This window comes from Phascolarctos cinereus, unplaced genomic scaffold (assembly GCF_003287225.1).
Source record: "Phascolarctos cinereus isolate Bilbo 61053 unplaced genomic scaffold, phaCin_HiC Scaffold_2;HRSCAF=192, whole genome shotgun sequence".
Taxonomy (NCBI): Eukaryota; Metazoa; Chordata; class Mammalia; order Diprotodontia; family Phascolarctidae; genus Phascolarctos; species Phascolarctos cinereus.
The window spans coordinates 294569924-294593690 of NW_027555625.1; the positions used below are offsets into that span (position 1 = coordinate 294569924).

At 37.2% G+C, this 23767-nt stretch overlaps 1 protein-coding gene and 1 long non-coding RNA gene across 2 annotated transcripts in view; both read right to left on the reverse strand.

Moving 5' to 3' along the window:
• LOC110207385 (uncharacterized) overlaps positions 1–23767 on the reverse strand; it is a 70620-nt gene that overhangs the window by 5050 nt on the left and 41803 nt on the right. The gene's annotated exons all lie outside the window — the stretch shown is intronic.
• LOC110207388 (olfactory receptor 2D2-like) lies at positions 11652–12566 on the reverse strand. The gene has a single exon (XM_020985004.1). It carries the CDS (start codon positions 12564–12566, stop codon positions 11652–11654), a length of 915 nt encoding a protein of 304 aa, XP_020840663.1.

The window sequence follows — 23767 nt, forward strand, 5'->3', positions numbered from 1 at the left end:
AAGTCTCCTATTTCATTGAATATCTGTCTCCTTCCCTGAAAGATCATGCTCATTTTTGCTGGATGGTTGATCCTTGGTTGTAATCCAAGCTCCTTTGCCTTATGGGATATCATATTCCATGCCCTATGGACTTTTAATGTGGAAGCTGCAAGGTCCTGTGTAATCCTGACTGTGGTTCCATGATACTTAAATTGTTTCTTTCTGGCTACTTGCAGTATTTTCTCTTTGACCTGGTAATTTTGGAATTTGGCTACTGTATTCCTTGGCATTTTCAATTTGGGATCTCTTTCAGGTGGTGATTGGTGGATTCTTTCTATGGCTATTTTACGCTCTGGTTCTAGGACCTCAGGGAAGTTTTCCTTGATGATTTCCTGAAAGATACTGTCCAGGCTCTTTTTCTCATTGTGATTTTTAGGTAGACCAATAATTTTTAAATTTTCTCTCCTGGATCAATTTTCCAGGTCCATTGTTTTACCAATGAGGTATTTTATGGCTTTATCTATTTTTTCATTCTTTTGTTTCCATTTGACTGATTCTTGCTCTCTCATAGAGTCATTAGCTTCCATTTGCCTAAGTCTAATTTTTAACAAATTGTTTTCTTCTATTAGGTTTTGCACTTCCTTCCCCATTTGTCCAACTGTATTTTTTCAGGACTGGTTTTCTTCAGTGTGCTTTTTTTCCAGTTGGTCAAATGTATTTTTTAAGGACTGTTTTCTACAGTTAATTTTTGTCTCTCTCTCATATCTCTCATTTCTTTTCTCATTTTTTCTTCTACCTCTCTCATTTGACTTTCAAAATCCTTCTTGAGCTCTTCTAAGAAGGCTTTTTGGGCTTTAGACCAGTTCATATTCCCTTTTGAGGTTCCAGATGTGGGTTTATTGGTAGTGTTGTCCTCTTCAGAATTTCTGCCTTGATCTTCACTGTTCTCATAATATGAATCTATGGTATGTTTCTTTTTGCTCATGATGTTTGTTTATTTCCTGGCCTTTAAAGAGATTGAGCTCTCCTGCTGGGGAGCAGAGGGCACTGACCCAGGCTTCTTGTGTTGGGAGCCTAGGGCCTGGTCACTGGCTTTCTGTGCTGGGGCTTCTAATGTTGGCAGTTGGAGGCTATAGGGTTCTGGCAGCTTACCTGATGTTGGGCTGGAATCAGCAACACTGGAACTCTCTAGGGGTAGAATTGGGTAGTGTGACCCTTGGAGATTTCCTGCTCACCTGGGCCTTTCTTTCCTTTCACTTTCTTCAGCTCCTTTCAGATGGATGTTGCAGGGTGTTTAACCACCTGGGGCCCCTTGGAGCGATGCTTCCCTTAGTGTTGCTGAAGCACTGAGAGACCTGGTTGCTGTAGAATTCTGGGGTACCTGGTGGTTTTCCAAGCTGGTTTCCTCCAGTTTCCCCTGCCCTCACTGAGGCACTTGCAGGTCCAGGTGTTGGCTCCTCCTGGTATGCTAAGGTGGGGCTTTCAGCTAGCTTGCTGGGTCACCTCCCTTTCTATACTGCTCCTTTTCCCCAGGGCAACAGGGGCCTTTCCCATTAATCCCTTAAGCTACTTGGGCTACTGGAGTGCTGCGTCCTGTCTTTCTTCTGTTTCAGCTGTCCAGAATTTTTCCTGGGGTGATATTTTCTGGGCTTTCAGAGGTTAATAAGGGAGGGGGAGAATGACTTACTTCTTATTCCACCATCTTGGCTTCCCTTGGGCAATCTATTTAAAGAATTTGTTCCCACACAACCTGAGTAGAGCACAATGTTTTCCCCATCTGGGTGGGGTCTGAACAACAAAGTTATTCCATTGCCATTATCAGTAAGTCTTTTGAGGAACTGAATTTTTAAAAACAGGGGGGCAACTGAATCTCCTCAAATCATTGGTTAGTAGTAATCATTTCTCTCAGTACAGTCATGACTTCTTCAACTCTGTAAAGTTTTCAAATCCATAGTTATTTCTTATTGATTTGAACACTTGATAGTATTCATAGATATCTTTTATATGAATAAGAAACTCCATCAAGACGTTAATGCAGCCCTAACTTCAAATGGATTACATCAAACCCTGACACTCCTTTCTCTTTGTAGTAGATTTAACAAATGTGATTGATTTTTTTTAACTCTCATAGTCATAGGGCATATAGTTTTCAATTTCTTGACTATCACTTTTTCTGACCAATTGCTAGGCAAGAGAAATAATTCTGTCCCAATGTGACATTGCTCATATGTTCATATGTGCATTTATTTCAAATATCTTCCAACTCTTATGGACTCATGAGGAAAAGTCACACTTTCCACCTAACTACCATGGATCCCCAGAAAACCAAAGATGTAGGCAGGTTCTTGGCTTTTTTTTTAAAATTATAATACATCTTAACATCATTCATTAATATATTCCTTTATTATGCTCCTTTATTCAGTTAACTATCTTTTGTAAGAAAGAATAAAAAAGGAAAGACCAAAATGAGTAGCTTTTCAAAATAACCAATGTTTGTATTGCATATATATGTATATGCATACATATATACAATACATGTATATATAATTTATACACATGTTTACATGCATATATACATACATACATAATATTCCAAACCATCATTCCTTATCTCTGCACAAAAGGAATGTGTTTCCCCCCCATTTTATTGGGACCAAGTTTGGTCATTCAAGTTAATCAGCAATTAAATTCATTAAAAAATACTGTTATGATCTTGTTCTTTCCATCTACATTGTTATAGTTACCATATTAGTGGTCTTCCTTGTTCTGCCTATTTCATTCTGTAGGCATTCATACAATTATTCCCTTTTCTTTGAATTATTTATATTTATTATTTCTTACCAAAAAGTAATATTAATTGCTTTCCATATGCAAGGAACTGTGCCAGCACTAGGGGTACAAAAAGAGGCTAAGAAGACGTCTCTAACCTCAAAAAGCTTACTATTTAATAGGGGAGACAATATGCAAAGAAATGTATACTAAGCAAGTTATATACAAGATGAGTAGGCAATAATTCAATTGAACAATCAATAACCATTTATTAAATGCCTACTCTGTGCCAGGCACTGTGCTAAGCACTGGGAATACAAAAAGAGGCAAAAGACAATCTTGCTCTCAAAGAGCTTTCAATGTAATGGAGGAGCTAACATGCAAACAAATATATGCAAAGGAAGCCAAACAACACACAAAGGAAATAATAGAAGGAAGGTAGTAGAATTAAGAGTAGTTGGGGAAGGCTTCCAGAAAAACACGTAATTTCAGTTGGGAATTAAAGGATGTCAGGGAGATGAGTAAGAGATCATCAAATGATCAAGTATAGAGGGAGAAGAAAAGAGAGGCCAGGAAAGAGCCTTGTAGGAAACTTCCCATTAAAAGGCATGATTTGAAAGAAGATCCAGCCAAGGAGAGAAAGAAAAGAGGAGTCTGATAGGTAGAAGGAGAACCAGTAGAGAGTGATGTCCAAAAAACCTAGAGAGAATAGCGCATCAAGGAAGGATGAGGTTCTAACAGTGTCAAAAAATACAGAGAGGTTAAGGAGAATGAGAATTAAGATTTAGGCCACTGGCTTTGGCAACTAAGAGATCATTAGTAACTTTGGAGAGAGCAGTTTCAGTGGGATAATAAAATCAGAAGCCAGATTTTAAGGGATAAAGAAGACAGTGAGAGGAGAGAAAGTGGAGACACTTATTGTAGATGACTTTTTTGAGGGATTTAGCTACAAAGGGCAGAAGAGTTAGAGAATGATGGTAGAGCTGAAAGGATCAAGTGAAGATGAAGAAGACATGGGCATGTTTGTAGGCAGTAGGAAATCAGCCAGTAGACAAGGAAAGACTGAACATTAATGAAAGGTAAGGATGAGAAAGGGGGCAATCTGTTGGTTTGGACAGAATGGTATGGAATCACTTGAAAAAATAGAGGAGTTGGCAATGGTAAGAAGTAAGGCCACTTCATCATGTGAGACATGGATGAAGGAGACAGTGGCAGAAGTCACCTGAGTAATAGGAAGGATGCCTGAATGGTGAAGAGGGAAGAAAAGAGAGCTCATCATAAACGAACTCTTTTTTTTTTCCTGTACAATATGAGGCAAGGTTGTTTGCTAAGATAATGGGGAGCGTGGGAGTCATGGGAAGTTTGAGGAGAGATGAAAATATTGGAAGGGGTGCTGTAGAGAGTGAGATAAGGGAGATATAGTTGGATTGCATAGCAGCAGTGAGGGTCCCTCTGAGGTTATGTAACATAAACTTGTAGTGGACTAAATAAGAATGGTTGTGGGATTTTCTCTAACTTCATTCAGCAGCACACGTATTGGAGCAAAGAGCCATTCTAAGGCTTTCTATCAAATTAGATTCCTTTTATAATTCCTGATGGTGATAGGATTCTGAAAGGACAAATGTATTATCTGCCCATATTAGAATGTAAACAATTTATCCTTTTTTATTCCTTAGTCTTGTTTCCTTATTTTTCCTGTATAAAAATTTCTCTTTATTCCTGTATTTGCACTTCCAAGTTTCTATTAAGCTCTGGCTTTTCATCAGAGATGCTTGGAAATCCTCTCTTTCATTAAAGGTCCTTCCGCCTCACCATGACCCCTAAGATTATATCCAGTTTTGCTGAAAAATTCTTTCTTGACTATAAACCTTTGAGAATACAAGTATATGTCATTCTCTTGTGCTCCACTGTATTGTATTTCACAAGTATTGCTCTTTTTTTTTTTAAACGAATTGAAGGTTTGTGGCAACCCTGCATAGAGCAAGTCTGTCAGCACAGTTTTCCCAACAGCATATGCTTATGTGGTGTCTCTTTGTCACATTTTCATTATTCTCACAATATTTCAAAACTTTCATTGTTATATCTGTTATGGTGATCTGTGATCAGTGATTTCTGATGTTACTGATATAATTGTTATGGGGTGCCCATATGTTCTGATTGCTTCTTCTACCAGCCATTTCATGTGTCTCTCCCTCTTCTCTGGCATCCCTATTCCCTGAGACACAAAATATTGAAATAAGGCCAGCTAATAACTCTACAATGGCAAGTGAAAGGAATAGCCAATTGATATGACAAACTTGATTGGTGTCTTATTTTAAGAAATTGCCACAGTAACAATGACCCTGACTCATCATCAGCAGGCATCAACATCAAGGAAGACCCTCCATCCGCAAAAGGATTACAACTCACTGAAGGCTGAGATGCCGGTTAGCATTTTTAAACAATAAAATGTTATTTTAATTAACATATCTACATACATACATACATACATACATACATACATACATACATATATATATATATATATTTAGACATGATAATTTTGCATACTTAACAGTCTACAGTACAGCTTAAGCATAACTTTTATATGTACTGGGAAACCAAAAAATGAGTGGGACTCGCTTTATTATGATAATTACTTTATTGTGGTGGTCTGGAACTGAATCCACAATATCTCTAAGGTATGTCTGTATCTTATTTTAATGGTACTGCTCAATTATAGTTGTGCCTACTCAAACTTGTGTGATCTGACTGTGGCTCTTTTATACTTAAGTTCTTTCTTTCAGGTTACTTGCAGTGTTTTTACTCTTTGACATAGAACCTCTGGATTTTAGCTTTAATGTTCTTGGGAGTTTCAATTTTGGGATTTCTTTCAAGAGATATTTATTGGATTCTTGCTTTTTCTACTATGTCCTCTAGTTCTAAGAGATGTAGTCCATTTTCTTGTGTAATTTGTTATAATATGAAGCACAGACTCCTTTTTGGTAATGTTGTTCTATTAATCCAGTGATTCTTAAATTGTCTGTACTTGTTTATTTTCCAAGTCAATTGTGTTTGTTATGAGATAACTTAAATTTTCATCTATTTTTCACTCTTTTGCATCTATTTTAATATTTTTCCTTCTGTTTGATATCATTAGCTTCTGTCTGATCCATCCTAATTTTCAGGGAGTTTGGTGCTTGGATAAATTTTTGTACCTTTTGAACCAAGATATTAATTAGTTATAATTCTTTCCTCTATAGCTCTCAGTGTTGTTCCAATTTTTTTCCTCAAAATTTATGAAGAAATTTTTAATATCTCTTAAAAGCTCTTATTTTGTCCCTTCCAGGAATTCTAGTTGAACTTATGCCCAAGCTGTATTTTTCTTTGTGGCTTTTTTAATAGACATTTTAGACTCATTTTCCTCTTCTAGGTTTGTGCCTTAAGCTTCCCTGTCACCAGAGCAGCTTTTTTTCTTTCTAATTGTAGCATTTTTTTTTTTGTTTGCTCTTTCTTCCATCATACTTTCTGACTTCAGACTTTATGTTAGGGCCAGGCTCTGTATATTTCTGGTGGGTATGTTTGGGCTTACCTTTTGCCCTCCTGTTTCTTTCTGCTGCTTTTTTAGGGTATCAAGTGTTATGTTATTTTAATTTCTCAGAGACACTTTAAACTAGGTACTTGCAGGCTTTCAGTACTCTCAAAGTGTTCTGCTCCAGAGTTATGTCTCATTACTTCCCCTTCTTTCCCAGGCTGAACTCTACAAATTTCTGGTCTGGGTTTGGGTCTGAACAACATACCTGTATGTTTGTCCAAGGTTGGAGGTCTAGTAAATTGCTGCTAGACACAGCCACTATCAGCTAGCTAGCAATGTTTGCTTGTTCAGAATGGCAGGTAAGTATCCCTTTGGTTTTGGCTACTTGCTGTGATTATTCTACCATACAATTTAGACTGGAACATAAGCCAGAATGGACCCTGCTCTTCTTCTAGGGTTAGGTCAAGATAGTTGATTTTTGTTCATTCATTCATATACATTTTTCATTTCAGCCCCATAACAAACTTTGTGATTGATACTATAGATTACATTATTTCCATTTAAGTGATCTGGAACCTGAAGTATAGATAGAGTATTGATCACGTAGCAGCTACTTAGTGTTAGGGATATGACATGAACCCGAGTCTTCCTGCTTTCACAAAAGTATCACAACGCATATTAAAGCAAGAGTAATATTGATTAACAGGTACTTTCTTGTAGTAATGCATGAAAGGATACACCAAGTATGGTGGGTGGATCTGGGTTAAGGGAAGGAGAACCCAAACTGATGAAATTAGAGATATTTTCAAATATTAAAGACTATTTCAAAAGTGTCCTTCATCATACCACAAGCATCTTTCTAGTCTGCTTATTTCCATCTTGGCTTTGCTGCCAAGAATGTTAGGGTTAGAGTACCGTCTCTCTGGGCAATCAGAATGGCAAAGAATCTGGAAATCATGTTACATAAAGATAGCATAAGGAACTGAGGCTACTAAAAAAGTGAGACACTGGACTTTGGGAAGAAGCAAATTTTGTTTTAACTTAATGAAGAACTTTTGGTTTGGGGCCAATCCTAACCCTTATGAACAGGCTGCCTTGACACTGCAATGCTCTGTGATACTCTTCCTAGCTAGATCTTGTTCATATTCTGCACAGACCTCAGTCTCCCATTGCCAACCAGGGCTGCAAAAATGAATCTCTTGATTTTTTTTCATGTTTTTCCTAGTCAGGACACGATACAGTGTACTTTCTAAATCTTTCTGAGGGAAAGTGTGTGTGTGTGTGTGTGTGTGTGTGTGTGTGTGTGTGTGTGTGAGAGAGAGAGAGAGAGAGAGAGAGAGAGAGAGAGAGAAAGAGAGAGAGAAAGGGAGAGAAAGCACTCTTGGCTATACTTTTTCCTGCTACTATTCTATCTTAGTTTTACCTCTCCACAGTTTTGAGAAGAATTATGAATTGTTAATGTATCAAAAATTGTTCTAAAAAATCAAGAAAATGCAATTATAAATAACCCTGAGTTTGTACCACATAGCCATCCAATTGGGATGGAAGCAGTCAATGCTGGAAGGGTTGGGGGAATACAGGCACATTAATACACTGTGAATTGGTCTAATTATTCTGAAAAACAATTTGGAAGTATGCTAAAATAATAACTTAAAAGTCCATACATTTTAACTTAGACAATCAGTTGCTAGGCATATACTTGAAGGAGTTTAAAGGCAGATGGTAAAGGTCTCATATATACCTAAATATTTATAGGCACACATTTTGTGTTCACCAAGAACTGGAAACAATGTAAATACCCATTGATTAGAACAATGGCTAAAGAAATTAAAGTACCTAAAAGTAATGGAATTACTGTGCCATGTCAAGCAATAAATATTATAGAAGCATGGATAGACATATGAACAGATGAAGAGTGAAACAAGCAGATAGAAGAAAACAATATACACAATGAGAATCAGGAAAATAGTATACATAATATTGAAAAAAATAAATGGAAGGGACCAAAAAATAAAATTGAACCTTAGAAAATCTTAATAGAGCTGGAGAAAACCTGAGAAATACAGTACTGTCAATTATTTGCAGAGATCAGTGATGTGGGTGTAGAATTTTACTTATATTGTAAAATGCAGTTAATGAGTTGGATGGTTTTGCTGAATTGTTTTTTTTTCCACTTTTTAAGTTCTTTGTTAATTGGTATATCTCTATAGGTAGAAGAAATATTAAACAATAAATATCATCTACAAGAAAACTATCAAAAATAAGTCATAAAAATGAGTGGGTCTTATCAACACAACTTCTTTTCACTTTTTGGTCACGATTATTAAACTGATATGTCAGGAGATAGCTGGAGATTGTCAAACCCCAATAAATTACAGAGTCTGTTCTAAGAAAGAGACAGACAAAATTAGGCTCGTGTGTCCATGGTTTAATTTTTCTCAAGCTGATTTGACATGCATTGCATGGGAGTTCAGTCCAAAACTGGGCCCCTCTAAGGGGGCCAGTTCAGAACTGGCTTGATTTGGGATTTGGGAGTACAAGGTTATATACTTCTTCAACAGGAGCTCATATCAACCTGCCATCATTCCAGATCACTCCCAGCTTTGGTCTATCTAAGTAGAGAAATCTGCCTCCACCCAAGCCTGAGTAGGATAAAATCAATTCAGATTTGGGTAGGGTTGGACCAGGATAAGAAGATTCAATGCAGTCTCATTATCAGTAATGTCCTTCTGAAGAACTTTGAAGCCGAAGGCTAGGGGGGAGAGCTCTGAGTCTAGAAATCATTTTTCATAAGATATAGTATACCCAGATTTTAGGAAACATTTGAAAAAAAATTATTCATGCTATTTTTATGGACAATGTAATGATGGGAGTTAGATCTTAGAAAAGTTAGGTGTGTTTGTATCTTGTAGAGCCACTAAAATCAAAGAGAAATATACAATGTGAACCCCAAGAATCCACAAACCCCAATTTTGAAACAGTCAGCTCTAGGAGACAATGAAATTGGGGTACATGTGTCCACAGTTTAATTTCTCTCAAGCTGGCTTGACACACATTGCATGGGAGTTTAGTCCAAAACTGGGCCCCCCTAAGGGGCTAGCTCAGAACTGGTTCAAATTGGGATTTGGGGGTTGCAGGCTTATATGCCATTTGAAGAGTAGATGTTCCCAAGGGATGCCAATCAACTCTGAGAGGTGGGCCATATTAAAATGGAGGGTCTTTCAATACATGTCCTTGCCCACTCAATCCTGGTCAAAGAGATATGAATTTCCATATCACTTGTCTTGACAATAGGGAGGAATCAATATTCTCCCTGACCTGTCCAGGCAACATAATGAGCAGGAATAAATCCATTTAGATTATATCTTAATGTCCTTCTGAAGAAGGACTGAACTTAGAAAGAAAGGGAGATAGGGAAGCTCTGAGTTTCCAAGGAAATAATTACTACAAAAAATAATTTTTCACAATAATGAACTAATATCAACCTACAGACAAATCTTTGAGCAGCTAAGTGACACTGTGGATAGAATGCTGGGCTGGCAGTCAAGGTGACTTATCTTACTGAGTTTAAATCTGGTCTCAGATATTCTTAACTGTGTGACCCTGGGAAAGTCACTTAATCCTGTTTGCCTCAGTTCCTTATCTGAAAATGATCTGAGTAGGAAATTGCCAACCATTTCAGCATCTTTGCCAAGAAAACCTCAAACTTGGTCAGAAAGAATCAGACAGGACTGAAAAACAACAAGAAAATAGATCAGCCTTTAGTGTAATGTCATAATTGTCTGTCCTTGGCTTTGTGTTATTACTCATTGTCTTAAACAGTTCTCATTTATACTATAGCTTTGGAAAAACAGGTTTTTAAAAAGCCTATTGTGATTCAGATGGTGCTACCTGACTATGCTTTTCAACCCAAATCACTCTGGCTTTCATTGAATGGCCAATAATAGGTCCCAGCCCAAGTCTTCGTTGCTCATTGTTTGGGTATTGATGGCTTAGAATGAGTATAAATATTAATAGTTTTCTGCTCTGGTCAGAGATTCTGAGGATCTTCCCTTCCCAGATCCACACTTTGGAAGTGGTAATCTGTGCCATCTTTCATCCCAGTTCTTCTCTAGCACTTAATCGTTGAATGGGCGTTGCCTCAGACAAACTGAGACCCTGGAAAACTCTTAATTTAAAAAAGTCAAAGTCGCCCACTGCATTCTGGCCCATCACCACTGAATTTTGTCTTTCAGTTGGACTCTGATGACTCTGGAGGAGAGGATGAGACTGATGACTTTTCGTAGCTGTGCCTCATTTAAATCCAATTCACACTCAAGTCAAGACACCACCTTAATGATGTCACTAGTCTTCAAGAACGAGTTGAACAACAATAAATACTTTAATGACATTCTTATGGAAAAGGGATTAGACTTATTCTGTTTGGTCCCAGCAAGAAGAATTAGAGAGATGGGCAGAACATGTAGAGAGGAAGACTTGGCTAGATAGTATGAAGAAACTTTGTTATAATTAAAGCAGCCTAAAAAGGAGATAGGGTACTTTAAGAGACATTGGCTTGACTGAGATTCAAGGATACACAGTAATAGGCTGAATAAATAACTGTGAGACTTTTTCTAATAAGGAGATTAAAATTTTTTTGACCCATCTTCTCACATGTTGAAATTAAGTTCACTTTTATTCCCTTCCTCTGGGCATAATTCAGTCTGGCCATATCAAATCAGCAAGTCAATAGGAATTTATTAATCATCTACTAAGTCCCAGACACTGTATTTAATACAGAAGGAAAAAAAAACAGAACTCTACTGATATGATCCTACCTACACAGAGAACGATAGTTCAGTAATTTCACACATTTTGAACACCATATTTCTATTAATGGTTGCCTAAGATCGTGTTAGGGTTGTTTTTTTTGGTAGATCTCTACTAGATTTTCAAATGTTTCCCCTTTCCCTCTTCTGGCTTTCAATAATCTTTTCAACATTGCTCTGTACTCCCAAAATCTAGTGCAGAATATCCAGAAACTATAATAACTCCACATTAACAAGGTCCGTCCCTAAGTCCTCCATAATAGCATAGCTTTGTGTAATTGTCTAGAGTTACAGATGGCATCATCACACCTTTTTCCACACCTAAGACATATTACAAGTGTATAATACACAAATATTCTATGTAAATTTATAGGATGATAGTAAAATGCATTCCCTAACATCAACCATGAGGGGAAATGCATTTCCTCCCTTTGGAATTTTGTGTGTATGTGTGTGTGTGTGTGTGTGTGTGTGTGTGTGTGTGTGTGTGTGTGTGGTGGAGTTGGTGTAACAAGTTTTGAAACTAAGATATACTGATAAATGAAATTATAATAAGAAAATCATTATCTCCAGGATGGTGCTCAGTTGGCTACATTCCTGAGTGCCCTCTTTACATCTTTGTTCCTCAGGCTGTAGATGAGAGGGTTAAGCATAGGGTTTACCACAGCATACAACACAGACACCAGCTTCCCCTGCTCTTTGGATGACCTAGGTGTCATGTAGGTCATGATTGCTGATCCATAAAATAGGATAACCACAATAAGGTGGGAGCCACAGGTGGAGAAAGCCTTAAGCCTCCCTGAAGTTGTCTTCATCCTGATGACAGTCACTATGATAGAGCTGTAGGAGACCAAGATCAAGGACACAGGTGCAAGAAGAATCACCACACCCATGAGGAAAAGGGCCATCTGTGATCTGTGGGTGTCTCCAGATGCCAAGGCCAAGAGAACTGGGGCCTCACAAAAGAAATGAGCAATCTTATTGTCTCCTTGATAGGGGAGGCATAGTGTGAATGTAGTGTCCACCAAGGATACTAGAACACCACTGATCCAGCACCCTAAGGCCAAATAGCCACACACTTTCCAAGTCATGATGAGAGAGTAGTGCATGGGGTCACAGATTGCCAAGTATCTGTCATAGGACATCACAGCTAACAGTGCACATTGTGTAGCACCAAAAAAGAGGTATAAGAAAAGCTGGGCTGCACAGTCCATGAAAGATATAACCTTCCTTTTGGACAGCATGTGGACTAGGGCCTGGGGAACAATGTTGGTAGAGGAGCAGAAGTCAGCAAGAGACAAGTTACACAGAAAAAAGTACATGGGTATATGGAGGTGTGAATCAGCCAGAACCAGGATGGTAATGAGCAGGTTTCCAAGTGCAGTAACCAAGTAGACCCCTAGAAACAGTACGAAGAGTAACACTTGAGTCTGAGGGTCATCAGAAAGTCCCAGGAGGAGGAATTCTGTCACCCAAGTCTGGTTGGTCTGGCTCATGTCCTTTTTGCTTCTTTAGGAAAGATATTTGATGTGGGTATGTAACCTACGGAATAATAAAATTTTAGTGTTGGAGGGGTCCTGATGTGTCATCTGGTTCAACCTTAAATCTGAACACTGCTGTGATCAAATTTCCAATGATCATCCCTGGTGTTAAGTAGAACAATATAATCAAAGGAAGTCATTTTACTGTTGGTCAGAGCAAACTTAGTATGGGTGTTTATACAGTGAGGGGCAGTTGGGTATAGTATAGAGAAAATGACATTGCTGGTGTCTGCATTTTACTCCCAGGTGTATTTTTGCTGTCTGACAGTGGGAAAGCATAATAATGGGTAGAAAAAGGATAAAGGCATGTCAAGACAATGAGCATTTTAAAAAGTGCCTACTATGTTCCAGGCCCTACATGAAGTGATGGTGTTACAAATAAAGGCAATGGTCTCTGCTCTCTGGGACCTCATCATCCAATTGAGGAGACAACATTTAAACAACTAGGCACAAGCAAGATATGCACATGATAAATTGGAGGTGATCTCAGAAGGAAGACATTAAGATTAAGGAAGACTGGGAAAGGCTTCTTATGACGTGGTATGAAGGAAGCCAGGGAAGCCAGGAGGTGGGGTTAAGGAAGGAGATAATTCCCAGCATGAGGGACAGCTAGTGAAAATGCTCAGAAGATGGAACATTTTGTGTGTGGTAGGAACAGCAGAAGGCCAGTGTAATTGAACCACAGAGTATGGGAGGGGGAGAAGGTGTAGGAAGATTGTAGAGGTAGGAAGGACCACGTTATGAAGGGATCTCAAATATCATACAGAGGATTTTATATTTGATCCTGGAAATAACACGAGTCCCTGAAATTGACTGAAGAAGGAGAGGGAGTGACATGGTCAGTTTAAGAATATCAATTTGATAGCTGAGTGAAGGATAGATTGGAGTGCTGAAGGACTTGATCCAGGGAGACCAACAAGAAGGCTATTGCAATAGTCCAATCATGAGATAAGAAGATGCCACACCATGGTTGTGATAATGTCAGAGGTGAGAAAGGGACATATAGGAGCAATATTACAAAGGTTAAATTTCTTGGGAAAACAATCAACACATGGCACCTCTACCTCCCATCCCTTCATTCTTCTAAACTCTCTGTAATGAATTCAAACCTCATCATCAAACTGAAGTTACCAGTGATCTTTTAATTGCTAAATATAATGATTTTTCCTCTCAATCCCTATCCTCTTGACTGCTCTATATCCTTTGACACTGTCAAGCTCCCTCTTCTCCTGCATACTTTTTTCCCCAAGTTTTCATGATATTCTTCTTTCTTTATTCTTCTCCTATCTGTATCATCAGTCTCATTTCCTGGATTTTCATCCAGGTCATGCCCACTAACCATGGGTGTCCCACAGGAGTCTGTCTTGGTCCTCTTCTCCCTCTTTATCTTGCTTGGTGATCTTTTCAGTTCCAACACATTTAGTTATCCTGTCTAGAGAGATGATTCCCAGATTTATATATCCAGGCCTAATATCTGTCCCAAACTTCAGTCAAACATCATGAATTCTCCTTTAGATAACTCAAACTGGATGTCTCAAAGGCATCTCTAACTCCTACATGTCCAAACTGAAGTCATTATCTTTCCCCCCAAACTTTCTATTTTTCCAAACTTCACTTCTGTTGTAGAAGACATAAAGTCAAGTCAATAAGCATTCATTAAGTGCCTACTATGTATTAGGTACTTTGCTAAGTGCTGGTGACACAAATGAAGGCCAAATAAGTCAGTGCCATCCTCTCAGTTAGCTAGGCTCAGAAACTTGGTGTTATCATTGGATCCTCAATTGCACTCCCCACACCTATCCAGAGTGTCACCAGAACATGTCATTTTTTCCTTTCAGATCTACTCTCACAACAGTCTTCCACTGATACAAGTACAACCTTGGCACAAGTTCTCATCACCTCAGGCCTGGAAATACTACCATAGCTCTATGGTTGTTCTTCCTGCTTCTGATTTCTCCCTATTCCTGCCTATCTTCTGCTCAGATGACAAAATCATCTTCCTTAAAGCACATATCTGACCAAGTTGTCCTCCTCCCCATTCTCAGGGAATTCCAATGGGTCCCTACTACCTCCTGGATCAAATAGAAAATAAGTCTATGTTTTTAATGCCCTTCACAAAAATTGGCTCCTTTTTACCTTTCCTTGAACTCAGGTCTTTCTGAATCTGCTTCTGTAATCATTAAACCACCTTCATACACACACACACACACACACACACACACACAGATAGATATATAGATGGATAGATATACATTCACATATATACATATGTTTACATATGTATATACATATACATATGTTTATATATGTGTATATACACATATATGCATATATATAGATATATACAGACACATATATATAATATGTATGTGTACATGCATATCTATAGCTTTCATAGCATTAGATTTATTGCATGTAATTAGTATCTATACTCCATTGTGTCCACATATATTATAAATCTGATACTAATGTAATTTGTTGATTAATATATGTTCCGACCTTACTGTCTAGAAAAATTAGTAGAATAAGTTCACTCCTCTTTTTCTTCTACAAATTACTGTGTGTCCTGGGCCCAAATCTAATATGTATATCACATGGGAGTATACATCTTAAGTTAGTGGTTCTTTGGTGAATAATTAATACCAACTTAAACAAAGAATTTGGAATACTGGTACTTTCTTCAAAGATGGACCTGAAGTAAGTGCAAAGAAATGAAAGCAGCTGGGAAAGAAATGTAAAGTTTTTGTTTTAGTAGAAAAGTCCTCCATATTCTAGTAATCATAGCTGTGATTTCCTTGGCAATGGTTTTCTCCTATGATTCTCTTAGAGCATGGTGTATATAGTCCCCTCAACCATCTTGAACATCCTGTTCACCAGGTTGACAATGTCCTTTCTAAAATGTAAAACCTAGGGGAGCCAAGATGGTGGTGTAAGAAATAAGTCTTTCTCACCTTCCCTTGTTGACCTCTGAAAGCCTGGAAAATATCACCCCAGGAAAAACCTTGGAACAGCTAAACAAGGTGCAGCAGTCTTGTAACACAGGAAGCTTGGGGGATTAACAGGAAAAATCTTTCTTGCTCTGGGGGAGAGGGAACAGTATAGAATGGGAGGTGTCCCAGCAAGCCACCAGAAATCTCCACCTTAGCATGCCAGGAAGAGAGCCTGAATTCCAGGGTGGAGGAGCAGTCAAGCACAAACACCAGAATCACCAAGTGCCTCAGTACAGGCAGGGGAACCGATAGATACCAGCTCAAAAAACCATCATGTGTGATGATGTTCTCCAGCAGCCAAATCTCCTGGTACCTCAGCAAAACTCTGGGAAGTACAGCTCCAAGAGGTAAAGCTCCAGGCTGACAGACATCCTCTAGCACTGAAACATCCCTGTGTAAGGCCTGGGTGAGCAGAAGCCAAAGAAAGGAGTGCAAGGCCTAGGTGAGCAGGCATCCCCCAGGGGCCAGACTCCCCACCCCTACCTCTAGTGTTGCAGTGTTGCTGTTCCTAGCCCAGCACCAGATAAGCTTCTAGAACCCTACAGCCTCCAACTGCTAGCTCCAGAGGCCACAACACACAAAGCCAGTGACCAGGCCCTGGGCTCCAGCAAAAGAAGCTTGGGTCAGTGCCCCCTGCTCTACAGCAGGAGAACTCAATTTTTTTTTTAAAGTCAGGAGATAAGCAAACACCATAAGCAAAAAGAAATGGATAATGATCATAGATTCTTATTATGGGGACGGGGAGGATCAGGAAGAAATTCAGAAGAGGACAACATTGTCAATGTACCCACATCCGAAACCTCAAAAGGAAATATGAACTGGTCTGAAGCCCAAAAAGCCTTCTTGGAAGAGCTCAAGAAGGATTTTAAAGGTCAAATAAGAGAGGCAGAAGAAAAATTGGGAAAATAAATGAGAGGTATGCAAGGGAAAGTGAATGGGTTGGAAAAGGAAGAATGAAAATTAACTGTAGAAAACAAGTCCTTAAAAAATACAATTGGCCAAATGGGAAAAAAAAAGCGCACTGAAGAAAACAAGTTCCTAAAAAATATAATTGGCCAACTGGAAAAATAAAGTACATTGAAGAAAACAACTTCTTAAAAAGCAGAATTGGCTAAATGGAAAAGGAGGTACAAAATCTAATAGAAGAAAACAATTCATTAAAAATTAAAATTAGGCAAGTAGAAGCAAATGACTCTATGAGACAGCAAGAATCAATGAAACAGAACCAAAAGAATGAAAAAATAGAAGAAAATGGAAAATACCTCAATGGTAAAACAACTGACCTGGAAAACTGATCCAGGAGAGACAATTGAAACATTATTGGTCTACCTGAAAACCATGATGAAAAAGAGCGTGGAAAACATCTTTCAGGAAATCATCAAGGAAAACTGCCTGAGGTCCTAGAACCAAAGGGTAAAATAGTCATTGAAAGAATCTACCAATCACATCCTGAAAGAGATCCCAAATTGAAAACACCAAGAAACATTGTAGCCAAATTCCGAAATTACCAGGTCAAAGAGAAAATGCTGCAAGCAGCCAGAAAGAAACAATTTAAATATCATGGAACCACAGTCAGGATTACCCAGGACCTTGCAGCTTCTACATTAAAAGATTGTATGGCTTGGAATACAATATTCCATAAGTCAAAGGAGCTTGGATTACAACCTAGGTTCAACTACCCAGTGAAAATGAGCATGATCTTTCAGGGGATGAGATGGATATTTAGTGAAATAGGGGACTTCCAAACCTTCCTGATGAAAAGACCAGAGGTCAACAGAGAATTTGTTCTTCAAATACAAGACTCAAGAGAGGCTTAAAAAGGTAAACAGGACAGAAAAAAACAACAATATATTATTAAGGGCAAACTGTTTACATCCCCACAAGGGAAGATGACACTTGTAACACTTGAGAAGTGTATTGTTATTACACCATTTAAAAGGGATATACATAGAGAGAGGGGTGGGTATAAATTGACTTTGATGTAATAATAAAAAATCTGATTACATGGATTAAGTGGATCTAATTAATAGATTGTACTAGGAGAGAAGGAAAGGAGGAGGCAGACAAGGGTAAATTACATTACATGAAAAGGCACAAAAACTTATTACAGTAGAGGAAAAGAAAGGGTGAAATAAGCATTATTTGAACCTTACTCTCACAGGTTTGGTTCAAAGAGGGAATAACATAATCAGTTAGGTATAGAAAACTAACTTACCCTACAGGAAGTAAAAGGGAAAAGGGAAAAGAAAAGGGATGGGGTGAATAGAAGAGAGGGAAAAATAGTAAGAGAAAAGGGGAAGAAAAGGAAGGTGGCTAATAGAAGGGAGGACTGACTGAGGGAGGTGGTGGTCAAAAGCAAAATACTAGAGAGGCGGGAAAGTGAGAAAGGAGAAAGAAAAGAATAAACAGGGAAGGGGGAAAATAGGATGGAGAAAAAGGCAAAGATAGTATTTAACTGTGAATGTGAATGGGATGAACTCTGCCATAAAACAGCAGCAGATAGCAGAGTCGATTAAAAACCATAATCCTAAATATGTTGTTTACAAGAAACACATTTGAAGCGGGGGAGGGGGGTACACAGAGTAAAGGTAAAAGGCTGGAGCAGAATATATTATGTGCTTAAGCTGAATTAAAAGAAAAGAAGGGGTAGGAATCCTGATCTCAGATGAAGCAAAAGCAAAAATAGATCTAATTAAAAGAGATAAGGAAGGAAACTACATCCTGCTAAAAGACACCATAGACAATGAAGTAATATCATTACTAAAATATATAAGCACCAAATGGTATAGCATCCAAATTCTTAGAGGAGAAGTTCAGGGAGTTACAGGAAGAAATAAGCAACAAAACTGTACTAAACCTCTGAATTAGATAAAACTAACCACAAAATAAACAAAAAATAAGTTAAGGAGGTGAATAGAATTTTAGAAAAGTTAGATATGTTAGACCTCTGGAGAAAACTGGATGGGTATAAAAAAGAATATACTTTTTTCTCAGTGGTACATGGCATATACACAAAAATTGACCATGTACTAGGGCATTAAAAACCTCACAATCCAATGTAGAAAAGTAGAAATATTAAATGCATCCTTTTCAGATCATGAGGCAATAAAAATTACATGTAATAAAGGTCTATGGAAAAGTTAGACCAAAAAATTAATTGAAAACTAATTAATCTAATCCTAAAAAATGAGTGGGTCAAACAACAAATCATGGAAACAATCAATAACTCATCCAAGAGTATGTCAATAATGAGACAACATGCCAAAACTTATGGGAAGCAGAGAAAATGGTTCTTAGGGGAAGTTTTATATCTCTAAATGCTTATATGAATAAAATAGAGAAAGAAGAGATTAATAACTTGGACATGCAACTAAAAAAGCTAGAAAAAAACAAATTACAAATCCACAATTAAGTACCAAATCAGAAATTCTGAAAACCAAAGGAGAGATTAATAAAATTGAAATTAAGAAAACTATTGAACTAATAAATAAAACTAAGAGCTGGTTTTATAAAAAAAAATTAAACAGATAAACTTTTGGTTAATTTTATTTAAAAAAAAAAGAAGGAAGAAAACCAAATTACCAGCATAAAAAATGAAAAGAGTGAATTCACAGCATTAGGAGATATTTTGCCCAACTCTATGTCAATAAATTTGACAATCAGTGAGATGGATTAATATTTACAAAAATATGAATTGCCCAGACTAATGGAAGAGGAAATAAAATATTTAAATAACCCCATTTCAGAAAAAGAAATTGAACAAGCCATCAACAAACTCCCTAAGAAAAAATCTCTAGGGCCAGATGGATTTACCAGTGAATTCTATCAAACTATTTTAAGATTTCCAATACAATATAATTCCAATACCAATTCCAATACTATATAAACTAGTTGGGAAAATAGGTGAAGAAGCAGTCTTACTAAATTCTTTTTATGATACAAATATGGTGTTGACATCTAAACTGAAAACAGCCAAAAAAGAGAAAGAAAACTATAGACCAATTTCCCTAATGAATGTAGATGCAAAAATTCTAAATAAAATATTAGCAAAGAGATTACAGCAACTTATCTTGAGGATAATACACTATGACCAGGTGGAATTTATATCAAGAATGCAGGGCTGGTTCAATATTAGGAAAATTATCAGCATAATTAACCATATCAAACAACAAACTACAAACAACAAACAACAAAACTAATAGAAATCATATGATCGGGGCAGCTAGGTGGCGCAGTGGATAGAGCACCGGCCCTGAAGTCAGGAGGACCTGATTTCAAATCCGGCCTCAGACCAAACACTTGACACTAGCTGTGTGACCTTGGGCAAGTCGCTTAACCCCAATTGCCTAAAAGTTAAAAAAAAAAAAAGAAAAGAAATCATATGATTATCTCAATAGATGTAGAAAAAGCTTTTGACAAGATACAATACCCATTCCTATTCAAAACACTAGAGAGCATGGGAATAAATGGAGTCTTCCTTAAAATGATGAGTAGTATCTATCTAAAACCATCAGCAAGCATTATATGTAATGGGGATAAGCTAGAATCATTTCCAATAAGATCAGGAGTAAAAGGATGTCCATTATCACCACTGTTATTCAATATTGTGCTAGAAATGTTAGCTTTAGCAATAGGAGAAGAAAAAGGCATGCAAGGAATCAGAATAGGCAAAAAAGAAACAAAGCTCTCAGTCATTGCAGATGATATGATGATATACTTAGAAAATCCTAGAGAATCAAGTAAAAATTACTTGAAGTAATAAACAAGTTTAGCAAGGTTGCAGGATATAAAATAAGCCCATATAAATCATCAGCATTCTATATATTACTAACAAAGTCCAACAGCAAGAGATGGAAAGAGAAATTCCATTTAAAGTTACAGTAGACATTATAAAATATTTGGGAGTCTACCTGCCAAAACAAACTCAGAAGCTATATGAACACAATTACATACCACTTTTTACACAAATAAAGACAGATCTAAATAATTGAAAAACTATCACTTGCTCATGGGTAGGCCAGGCTAATATAATAAAAATGACAATTCTATCTAAATTAATTTACTTATTTAGTGCCATACCAATCAAACTACCAAAAATTATTTTATAGAGCTAGAAAAAAAAACAACAAAATTCATCTGGAAGAACAAAAGGTCCAGAATATCGAGGGAACTAATGAAAAAAAATGAAAGGGAAGATGGCCTAGCTGTACCAAATCTTAAATTGTATTATAAAGCAGCAATCATCAAAACTGCTTGGTACTGGCTAAGAAGTCGAGTGGTGGATCAGTGGAACAGGTTAAGTATTCAAGACACAACAGTCAACGACTATAACGATCTACTATTTGATAAATCCAAAGACTCCAGCTTCTGAGATAAGAACCCACTATTTAACAAAAACTTCTGGGAAAACTGGAAAACAGTATAGCAAAAACTAGGCATAGACCAAAATCTTACACCCTATACTATAATAAAATCAAAATGGGTACATGATTTAGATATAAAGACGGATACTATAAGCAAACTAAGAGAGCAAGGAATAGTTTACCTATCAGATCTGTGGAGAAGGGAAGAATTTATGGCCAAACAAGAAATAGAGAACATTATGAAGTGCAAAATGGATGACTTTGATTACATTAAATTGAAAAGCTTTTTCACAGACAAAGCCAATGCAACCAAGATTAGAAGGGAAATAGAAAGCAAGAAGCGATGTTTACAACCAGTGTCTCTGATAAAGGTCTCTTTTCTAAAATATATAGAGAACTGAGTCAAATTTATAAGAATACAAGTCATTTCCCAATTGGTAAAAGTCAAAGGATATGAACAGAGAGTTTTCAGAGGAAGAAATTAAAGCTATCCTTAGTTATATGAAAAAATGCTCAAAATCATGATTGATTAGAGAAATGCAAATCAAAACGACTGTGAGGTACCACATCACACCTATCAGATTGGCCAAGGTGACAAAACAAGAAAATGATAAATGTTGGAGAAGATGTGGGAACATTGGAACACTAATGCATTGTTGTGGAGTTGTAAACTGATCCAACCATTCTGGAGAGCAATCTGGAACTATGCCCAAAGGGTTATAAAAATGTGCATACCCTTTGACCCAGCAATACTAATTCTAGGTCTGTGTCCCAAGAAGATCATACAAGTAGGAAAAGGACCCACATGTACAAAAATATTTATAGCAGCTATTTTTGTGGTGGCAAAGAATTGGAAACTGAGGGGATGCCCATCAATTGGGGAATGGCTGAACAAGTTGTGGTATATGAATGCAATGGAATACTATTTTGCTCTAAGAAGTGATGAACAGGCAGACTTCAAAAAAACTTGGAAAGACTTGTATGGTCTGATGCTGAGTGAAGTGAGCAGAACCAGGAGAAGCTTGTACACAGTAACATCCACACTATGCGAGCACTAACTTTGATAGACTTAGCGTTCTCAGCAATTCAAGGATCTAAGGCAACTCCAAAAGACTCATGATGGAAAAAGCTATCTACATTCAGAGAAAGAACTATGGAATCTGAATGCATATGTAAACATACTGTTTACTCTCCTTTTCTTTTGTTGTTTCATTTTGATTCTTCTTTCTCGTGATTCCTCCCATTGATTCTAATTCTTCTTTACATCATGACTAATGTGAAAATATGCTTAACATGAACATATAAGTAGAGCCTATATCAGATTGCATGCCATCTTGAGGAGGGAATGGGAAAGGGAGGGGGAGAAAATTTAAAACTCAAAATCTTATGGAAGAGAATGTTAAATTAATAATTAATAAAAATAAATTGTTTAATTGAAAAAAAATGCAGACCCTAGGACTGAACATAACATTCCAGGTATATCTTCCAAAGAGTGTGACTATCAATGGTAGCTAATCTTGGTTGTTTTATATTTCTTAATGTGGCCTAAAATAGCAGTAGAATTTTGAGGTATCATATAACTTTGACTCATTTTGAGTTTGTTGAAACTTGAGTTTCTCAAACTTCCATGCTTTTTTCACATGAATGGTTCTGTAATCTTATCTCCCCCATACTGTAATTGTGAAGTTGAATTTTTTAAACCAGATTTGGAAGTTCACATTTTTGCCTATATCATTACATTAAATTCAAATGAATCTTGGTTGTCAAAACATTTTTTCATCCTGATTCTGCTTTTCAAAATGTTAACTTTCCCTTCTATGCTCTATCTTCTGCAAACTCTATTAGGCTGCCTTCTAGGTCTTCAAGTCATTGGTAACAATTTTACACGTATGGCCAAGAAATAGATCCAGTCAAGACCCTTTTCCAAATTGACTCTCAGTTCAGTCATTTAAGTGCTTCCAGTTCTAAGTAGGTGTATAATCATATAGCCCACACTCTCTATCTCATGACAGACTTCATACAGGTCTTTGATGTAATCTGTGTGTGCTTCTTATGCAACGTTTGCCTGAGCTACCAATCTTGGTACCATTTTCCATAAGCAAATTATCATTTCTTCCTGATGAACCACCTTACCTCTTAACCATTACTATATTCTTTTCCAAATGCTTTCAAACTGTCCCTTTAAGTGTATGTTAGGGGCAGCTGGGCAGCACAGTGGATAGAGCACTGGCCCTGAAGTCAGGAGGACCTGAGTTCAAATCTGGCCTCAGACCAAACACTTGACACTTACTAGCTGTGTGACCCTGGGCAAGTCACTTAACCCCAATTGCCTTAAAAAAAAAAAGAGTATGTTATATAATATTATCTGAAATTAAAGACAAGTTCATGCTCTCTAATTAGAAACCTCTATTTTTTTCTCCCTTTGCAGAGTCAGTAAATCAATATTTGTTATGTGCTATCACATGCCCTTATTTAGTCCTTAGCTCTTTTCTCATTAGTTAAGTCACAGAACTGAGTTAAATAAAATAGTCAGAAATAAAAGCTTGTAGAAATCCATTTTAAATCTACCTTTGAAAAAGGCCTAACTTAGGAGATTCTCACCCATCACATTTATCTTATTTTGGTAAGTCTCAAGATCCTTCAGTTATTCCTCTTTTGTTAGAACATATCCGATAATTGGCCATCAAATGTTAATAACTGGGATGGCTAATGTTCTTGTAAATCAAAATGTTTGTTAGAAGTATGGACTATTTAATTTATGCAATCAAAGGAAAAGACACATACAAAATGCCTGGAGTGGACA